Source organism: Pteropus alecto, unplaced genomic scaffold, assembly GCF_000325575.1.
Source record: "Pteropus alecto unplaced genomic scaffold, ASM32557v1 scaffold110, whole genome shotgun sequence".
In the NCBI taxonomy this organism is placed as follows: Eukaryota; Metazoa; Chordata; class Mammalia; order Chiroptera; family Pteropodidae; genus Pteropus; species Pteropus alecto.
The window spans coordinates 2,276,425-2,285,808 of record NW_006431920.1 but is presented as its reverse complement, the minus strand read 5'-3'; the positions used below and the strand labels follow the sequence as shown (position 1 = coordinate 2,285,808).

At 40.7% G+C, this 9,384-nt stretch overlaps 1 protein-coding gene and 1 pseudogene across 3 annotated transcripts in view; one reads left to right on the top strand and one right to left on the bottom strand.

Annotated features, from left to right (window-relative positions):
- The window catches only part of SP110 (SP110 nuclear body protein), a 39,896-nt gene that overhangs the window by 11,709 nt on the left and 18,803 nt on the right, over positions 1 to 9,384 (bottom strand). For all 3 annotated transcript variants that reach the window (XM_025043227.1, XM_025043229.1, XM_025043228.1), the window contains 5 exons: positions 8,643 to 8,723; positions 7,544 to 7,597; positions 4,748 to 4,813; positions 4,093 to 4,242; positions 1,751 to 1,819 (listed from right to left, as the gene is read on the bottom strand). In XM_025043227.1, the coding sequence (XP_024898995.1) occupies positions 1,751 to 1,819; positions 4,093 to 4,242; positions 4,748 to 4,813; positions 7,544 to 7,597; positions 8,643 to 8,723 (420 nt within the window). The remainder of the gene's footprint in view (positions 1 to 1,750; positions 1,820 to 4,092; positions 4,243 to 4,747; positions 4,814 to 7,543; positions 7,598 to 8,642; positions 8,724 to 9,384) is intronic.
- On the top strand, positions 2,471 to 2,589 carry LOC112475466 (annotated as a pseudogene).

Here is a 9,384-nt window from a genome sequence, read left to right as displayed (position 1 = left end):
CCTTCCTTCCTTCCTTCCTTCCTTCCTTCCTTCCTTCCTTCCTTTCTTTCTCTTTCTTTCTTTCTCTTCTCTCCCTCCCTCCCTCCCTTCCTTTCTTTCTCTCTCTCTCTTCTTTCTCTCTTTTTTCTTTCTTTTTCTTTCTTTTCCTTCCTTCCTTTCTTTCTATTTTTGGCATTTGTTTACATTTATTAAAAAGATAGCGCTTTCTCTCCTGGGTTGCCTTAGGCTGCAGTTTGATGCCGTCCCCGTGTTGACTGGGCCTACGTGAAGAAAGGGCGCTTTTTCTAGTCCACACAAGTGCATTATGGGTAAACGAAGGCCCTGATATTGGTGTTCATCCCTGATGAAGAAGGATGAATAAGGTAGTGACTTGACAGTTATTTAAGCAGAGTGTGTGAGGCACAGAGGAGACGGGGCACTGAGCAAAACTGACCTACTTCTGACTTTCACACAGTGAGCAGGATGTTCACAGACAGGTAAAGTTGTGGTAAGCACCACAGGGAAAAATACAGGGCTCCCTGAAGGCAGGTCAGGGAGACTTAGACTCACCTGTGGGGCAGAGAATGCTGTGGTCAAGGTGAGGCCTGAGGATGTGCAGCAAAGGGAGGGATGAGGATGAGGGGGTGGCTTTAGGGAGGGAGTGAGCGTGTGTGGGTGGGGGGCACACTGAGGGGGCCCTGAGCTGGAAAGGGGGTGAAGCATTTGGTGTCAGAGTGACCCACACTTTGAGAGACCAGGCTGGCAGCGACCCTTGGGGTGTGGGTAAGGACTGGATTACGGGCGTGCGTTACGATCTGTTTCTGGCCCCGGGCGTGCAGGGTACATGTGGCCTTCCCTTTGTGTCAGTTCCTCACGCTGCTTACACTTGTGGAATGTGCACTTGTCTGTGAGCATGATACACCAGTGCTACTCGACACGTGGCCGGTGATGAGACAAGGGTTGACCAGGACGGAGATCAATGTCCCGCTGTCTCCACTGAGGAGGGCTTGCTACGAAAAGTGTGTTCAGGGTCACAGTTAATTTCCAAGCTCCGTACTTTTGCACACCTGCAACAAACAGGCTTGTAGATGGCACCTTGAGTAGCACCTTTTATATTTGAATAATAAGTTGAAGGGGAAAACGAGGCCCATGTGGCTGATGTCTGAAGGAGGGGAGAGTGACGAGAGAGCATGCTGGGGGAGTAAGTTATAAAAACGAAAGACAAGTGAATGCAGGGAGAGCAGGCTGCGGGGAGGACAGTGACCCCAAGAGGCACGAGACTTCAGAGGGCCAAGCCCAGGGCCTGACCTGAGGAGACCAGGCCTGCACCCCTGACTAACACGAGAGGAGCAAGTTCATCCCACCCAGAAACAGGAACACGGCCAGGTTTGGCTCCGATAAGAGCTCTCACCAATTCCTAGAATGAGGGAAGCAGAAGTTTACATTAGAACCTGACTTATGGGTTCGGTCACTGTCTCCTGACATTTTCGGGTCCTTAGAGAGTTCTGTGTTGAAGGCTTGCTTCCTGGTACGGAGGTGTGTAGCGTGGGTAGGCAGCACTCCTAATGTGCTGTCGTTCACTTGGAGTGTGTCGCACGTGGCACCTTGTCAGAGTGGAGAAGACACAGGCGGAGCAGGCCCAGGAGGAGGAAGGCAAAGACAGCGGGAGCGGGAGTGGACGAGGTCAGGGGGGATGGAGCTTTCAACAGCAGGACAGCAGGCCGGGCCCTGGGGAGCCCCAAGGGCCGGGCTCGGCTTCCCACTCACTTACTCTTTTGGGGGGTATTTTTCTGACAACTTCTTGTTGAACTTGAACAGACATCTATTTCCCTTTCCTTTTCTAAAAAATAAAAAGAGTGAGTAGTCACTTATAACTGTAAACAGAGACTTACATGCTTTATATGTCAACTACTTTAATTTTTTCTGTCTTTCTTCCAGTTTGGAGAAAGGTGGATATGAGTCCTTAAAAAGGGAAAATCATAGCATCGACCAAGGAAAAACAGCGAGCTCATGTTAATAGATGGGGAGGCTGAAAATATGACAGGAGTCAAACGTTTATTATTTATTACAGAAGTCAAGTTATTCTCTATAACATGTAAAAGCATGTATATATATTTAATACAAATACTGGAAGTAAATAAAGGATATAGCCTTATCAATATTACATAGAAAGGGCTTTTAACACAGAACAGGGCACAAAGTAGTGGTTCCCAATGCTAGGTGACTGCTAGGGGATATTTGTCTATGCTGCAAAATATTCCTTTTTTGGTCTGATTGAAAGAGGCCAAGAATATTGATAAGAATCCCATAATGCACATTATAGCCTCCACGACGAAGAATTATCCAGCCCCCAATGCCAGTAGTGCCAAGATTGTGAAACTCTGGCACAAATTATATTGGAAAGAATAAACTTACTTGTTTGACTCAAATGAACAAAAAATCTCCATAACCAAAAATTTCTCAATTAAGTTACAAGACAAGAACAAAATAAGTCTACGGCCATGCCACCCTGAACGTGCCTGATCCTGTCTGATCTCGGAAGCTAAGCAGGGTCGGGCCTAGTTAGTACTTGGATGAGAGACCACCTTGGAAGACCAGGTGCTGTAGGCGTTAAAAAAAAAAAAATGCTTACTTCTTGGGTGGTAAACACACAATAGAATATATAGATATCAAATGATAATGTACAACTGAAAATTATATATTTATATTAACCAACATTACCCAATAAACTTAATTAAAAAAAAGAAAAAAAAAGAAAAAAAGGAAAAAAATAAAAAGTACAATAAGATAACAAAGGGTTAATTTCCCTAAGTGATTAAACAAACAAACAAACAAAAAGAATAGTCTGATGCAAAAATAGACAAAGAGGAACAGCTAATTCTCAAAAGAAAAAATTCTAATGAAACATTTATTAAAAAACAGGTATCTTAGTAAAAATAGAATAGATGATGCTACGGTAATTATGGTCCTCCCAGATCTCAGTGGTTTGTTATAGGTGCCAGCAAACCACAGCCTGAGGGCCCAATCGGCCCAAAGCCTGTTTTTGTAAATAAAGTTTTATCAGAATAGAGCCAGGTTCATTTCTTTATATATTTGTCTCTGGCAGCTTTCATGCTACAAGGACAGCATTGAGTAGTTGCAATAGAGACTGTACGGCCAGAAAGTCTAAACTATTTGTTATCTAGTCCTTTATAGAACGTTTGCCAAACACTGGTTTAGAACAACACAGGTTTACTTCATCTTCATGCTACGTATTGATCACAAGTTAGATGAAGTTCCACGTCCTTGACACTCATGAATCTTAAGGACAGAGTAGCCTCTGCTTAGAGCTTCACAGATCCCATGGCAGAGAGAAAGACAGCACAAGGCTTCTAAAGCTTTGGTTTGGAAGTGACCCTTTCACTTCTGCCCACGTTTCTTTGGCCACATCAAGTCACATGGCCATTCTTGAGTCTATGGGGCAGGAGTATATATAGCAGTAACATGAACCATCATAGTGTGTTTAACCACATGCACAGTGCAAAGAAATTCAAAAGGAAATGCTGGTGGAATACCATTCTTTGCTTTTAATTTGCCCCAAACAGAAAAGCCTAATTATTTCTAGCGTTGATGGAGATGTAGGTAAATGGGCAGCCATATAATGTTAATGGGAGTCTAAACTGGCAACAATTTGATCATCGGTATGTGCTAATTTTAAATATGCAGACTCAGTGACCAATTCACTTCACTTCTAGAAATTAACCATTAAGAAATACTGCTAAGAATGTGTCCGCTTTGGGGCTTGGTGACACTCTCAGCTTGAGTCAGAGAGAAGCCCTCAGACTCAGTGGAGCAGTGGTGACTCTACCAGCAGAAACGTAAACCGTCGACACCGGGAAGTGGTCGTGTGAATCCCCATGGCCCAGCAGAGGTGAACTGCACCCTGAAGACACTTTTTCCAGCATCCATTCTCCGACCAGCCGTTCTCCTTGCTCTGCCCTCACGTCCCTCTTGTCTGCCCTTCTCTCTCCTTCTGCCCTTACCTTTCCATATCCATCCACCTAACTCTGGCTGCTGCACGAGAGATGCTCCCTCATTGAACCTTCAAGTGGCAGTTTCTGTCGCCGGCCTTACCCTCAAGTCCAGATGTTTGGGCGCATTTGGTCTTTGCCTTTTGGGCCCTTGTCACCATCTGTGAGCTCGTGGTTGAGTTGTCCTTCCTCTGAGTTGCCCGATCTGCCACTTGGAGTTTCTCTTGGATTCTGTGCTCGGGTGAGGCGGTTCCTGGGCCAAATAGTGATTTGTGAATAGTTTTCATTAGGGTTCCCAGTGAAGCTCCTCCTTCTCCTACTAGTGACTTCTGTTCTCATGCTCCCTGTCTCCATCCTATCAGGAAATCCTGGATCCCTGTCCCTAACTTTTATCTTACTGTTTCTCTATAATTACTTCTCTCCTTTCTTGTGTGTACGTTTTTTCTCTCTCTCCAGAGCCACGATACACCTTTCTGTTCTATTTCCCTTTCGACTTCTCATTTTTTGTGTATTACTTACATGTGTATCAGTGAGAATGTAAGCACCATGTCTATTTTGCTCACTGGAATCAACAGGTTTTCTGGATTTTCCTTCTTTTGTGAGGAGGAGTCCTTTGACGAGACAGTCTTGGGGATAAGGATGGGACTGGCCAGGCCCCAGTTGATACTTAGTTGGCCATGTGGCTGAAGAAGAGGCCATGCTGGTCATCTAGGTGAAGACCCTGCTGACCAGGGAGGGAGTGATAACTTCTTGCTTACCTTTTGGGAGGCTTTTTTTCTGTCTTCTTTTTGAACTTGACCGGCTATTTTTTTTTCTCTTTTTTTCTGAAACAGAAAAAAAATCTCTTATGGCTATAAATATTAATCTATAAGCTTGAGATGTCAATACTTTATAAATCAATTTATATTCTGTCTTTCCAACACTTTACGAAAGCAGAAAACCATGAGGCCTATTTAAAAAAAAAGTGCTCCACTTTATTTGGAAATGAGAAAGTTTGAATAAAGAGGTAATGGAGACAAACTAAATTATTAACACGTAACTTAAGCCATTTTTTTCAAATTTGTAACCAGATTTGTTGATTTGTCAAGACTTAGAGAAAATATATTGAGAGATTATCATAAGCCATAGATATAAAAATTTTTTAGCCAAAACTCAAGGCCAGAAATCATAAAGGTAAAAAATAAATTTGACTGTTTAAAAAACTAAAAATGTTCATACTTCAAAATATATCCCCACAGAAGAGTAGATGAACTTGGTGAGAAGTTCAACATAGAGATAAAAAACATAAAAGTGGAGATAGAAAACATAAAAAAGAACCAGTCAGAAATGAAGAATATAATAACTGAAATGAAGAATACATTAGAGGTAATCAGTAGTAGATTAGATGAAGTAGAGGATCGAATCAGCGATTTGGAAGATAAGGTAGCAGAAAACACCCAATCAGAACAGAAACAAGAAAAAAGAATAAAAATAACTGAGGACAGTTTAAGGGGCCTCTAGGACATCAAGCATACCAACATTCGCATCATAGGGCTACCAGAAGGAGAACTGAGAGAGCAAAGAATGGAAAACTTATTTCAAGAAATAATACTAAAAAGTCCCCTAACCTGGCAAAGGAGGTAGATATACAAGCCCAGGAAGCACAGACAGTTTCAAACAAGATGAGCCCAAAGAGGCCCACACCAAGACACATCATAATTAAAATGCCAAAGGTTAAAGACAAAAAGAGAATCTTAAAAGCACCAAGAGAAAAGCAGTTATATACAACAGAGCTCCCATAAGACTGTCAACTGATTTCTAAGCAGAAACTTTGCAGACCAGAATGGATTGTAAGTAAACATTCATAGTGAAGAAAAGCAAGGACCTACAACCAAGATTACTCTACCAGCAAAGCTATTATTTAGAATCGAAGGACAGCTAAAGAGCTTCCCAGACAAGAAAAAGCTAAAGGAGTTCATCATCACCAAGCCAGTATTACAGGAAATGTTAGAGGGATTTCTGTAAGAAGAAGAAAAAAGAAAAAAAAAGAGAAAAATGTGAATACTAACATGGCAATAACTACATATCTAGCAATGATTACTTTAAATGTAATTGGATTTAGATGCTCCAAAAGACAGGGTAGTGGAATGGATAATAAAACAAGACCTTTACAAGAGACTCACTTCAGACTGAAAGACACACACAGACCAAAAGTAAAGGGATGAAAAAAGAGGTTTCATGAAAATGGAAACAAACAAAAAAGAGCTGGGGTAACAATACGTACATAAGACGAAATGACTTTAAAACAAAGGCTATCACAAGAGACAAAGAAGGACCCAGTTATCCCACTTCTGAGTATTTATCTGAAGAAACCTAGAACACTACTGTGAATCATGTGAATCATTCCAGCATTATTTACAGTGGCTAAGATATAGAGGCCGCCTGGGTGTCCATCGATAGACGCATGAATACAGAAGAAGTGATACATATTTACAATGGTATATTACTTCGCCATAAAAAAGAATGAAATTTTGCCATCTACAAGAACATAGATGGACCTAGAGGGTATTATGCTGAGTAGAATAAGCCAGAGAAAGACAAATGCCATCTATAAACTCTAGAGTATAGGATAAACAGACAAACAAACTACAGAAACAAGCTCATAGGTACAGAGAAGATTTTGATGGTTATCAGATAGGAGGGTGAAGGGATGGTTGAATGGAATAGGAGATTAAGAGGTACAAATTAGTAGTTACGAAATTGTCGTGTGGATGTAGTGTATAACATGGAGAACATAGTCAGTATTATAATAACTATCTATAGTGTTAGATGGGTCTTGAATTTATTGAGGTGATCACTTCATAAGTTTTATATATATCTAATCACTGTGTTGTACACCTAAAACTGATATAATATTGTATATCAACTATAATTGAAAAAAACATATATAAAAATTTTTTAAATCCCCATAATATTAAAACAAAAAATAGAAAAAACTATAATATAGTAAAATATAGAGGGTTAATATTATTAATCCTCTATATTTGTTAACGAACAGACACTACAAAAATGGGCAAAGAATATAACTTGAAAATTCTTAAAGAAGAAATACAAATGACAAATTTATTGAAAAATCATCTTTAGACCACTAATAATTTTTTTAAAGGCATTGTTTAGTTTTAAGGATCCCTTAAATGGCCTTGTCTCTTTCACTTTGTCTGGAATGGACTGACTGGATCCCCATGAAAGGGATGTCACATGCTGAGTATGGTGTGGGAATGAGCCTTGGATTTTATGGTTTATGAAGCCAGCCCCTGACCACCTACCTCCATGTAAGAGAGAGAAATAAGTTTTCTTCTGGTGTATGGGTGGTGGTTTGCTGTCGTGTGGAGCAAGAAAATCCTAATGGCTGCTGCAAAGTACAGAACATTTTCTATGTTGGAGAAAAGTCACTGTTTTAAAAAGCGCACGGCTTTTTCTGGCTTGGATGTCTCTTGTAGCCTGATGGACATAATGACCAGTAAGAGTAACATCAAATCCACCCTCATAGAAAACAGCAGAGTATTTACACTTACGCTTTTCTCCAGAAGATTTTCCTATAGACACTTTACTTCCACAATCCAGGGAATCTAGAAAGTAATGCAAAAGAGAGTAATTTTTAAATAAGCAATATTTATTGACCACACTCATTTCAGACAATATTGAGTTGACAAAAATTTGACAGTATTATTTCTGTCCCTTCCTTTCTGATGGAGAATCATGGTTCTTGAAGATCGTTCTAAGGATCAGGATGCTAGTCTTGTGTCTGCCAATCTTTATCCATGGACTTTTCTAAAAACCCATCCATCTCTTACATGTCTCCATGTTCTCATCTTTAAAACTGAATAAATTGCTCAAACTTCTCCAAAGGTGGCTGTGAGAATTTATCCATGAGAAAATTTGAAATATTACCATAGAAGTCCATGCAACGTAGGGAAACTGTTAAAACGATCATCTGTTTTAAAGTGGCCGAATTTAACATATTCTTTGTAATGATAATTAAATATTTGTTATTTGTGAGTCATGTTTGTCATGTGGGAGTTTTGTATTTGTGACACAGTGACCAAATCACCCACAAATATAAGCATGTTCAGCTTCTTCCCCCCTAACAGTAGGGACGGTGAGTGAAATAACATGCACCGTTTTACTCACACATGCCCACAATGATGTCCCTGCTTATGCTCGGTCACACTATTACATTTGTGTTTATGATGAAATGTTCTCTTCCCAATTGTCCCAGAAAGGTCATGTGAGAAATATGGAGATTGAAACCCTAGGGAAAAACTTGATCCATGGCTTGGGCACTTTCAATAACATACCAAGAATACGCTTAGAGCATGAATTGTCAGCAGTGGTGATGCTGCCCCCAAAAACTGGTTCTTGGGGTGGGGGAATCTTACTTTTTTTTTGTATAAGACACAAATAAATATACACAGTCCACAAATCAATATATAATATATTCATGATATTACAATATCGTGGGGTGTGGTCTTTATTAGGATAAAACATCTAAGTGGGCCCCCTAGGGCAGTGATAATGAAAAAAGGGTTGAGAAACTCTGGATTAGAGTAAAACAGTTCTGAATCTGGTCTCCTAAGGACTGCACGCTGAGACTTGCAATTCCCTCATATGTACCTTGCATGATTCTTGGTGGTGTGCTGGGCGGCTCCTGGGATGTCTTTCCTTCATTTGTTTCTGAAGCATCATCACTGACCTCTGGAAAAAAAAAAAGACATTTCTTTCAGACCTCAGTAAATTCCAGCTGGAAAGTTTCGTGGGGACTCTCCCAGAGATCCAGGAAGGATCTTGCACACTCTAGAGCTGAAGGCGGGAGGTTCCAGATCTTGCCCTCCCAGTGGTAGATGCCCTCCTGAGAATGCATCTACCACTGGGTCTGTCTCCCACTCAGGGGACAGCAGAGCAAGGCTGGTCAGCAGTGGTTCTTCTAACGGAGACGTCTAGTGGGACAGCAGTCATCTGAACCCCTGGACCAGAGGCTCGAAGTGAGGCAAACCCCTGGGAGGTATTGAAAACCTTTTCAGGAGATCCTTGAGGTCAAAACTGTTTTCAGAATAAGGTGTTCTTTGCCTTTTTCACTATGTATATCTTTGTATAAATGGAGCAAGAGCCAGGCAGGTAAAACTGCTGGTGCCTTAGTAGAAATCAAAGAAGTGTTCCTAAGCCTTAGGAATAGTCGTTGTAGTGTTCACCATTGCTTACTCATTATCAAAAAACAAACAAACAAACAAACAAACAAAACAAAAACCACGTTATTTAAGAATCTTCTTGATGAACCAGTACAATTTACTAATTCTATTCAATTTCTCTCCTTGAGTATGTCTTTTAATAGTCTTTGTGAAAAACTGGAGAGTACGTA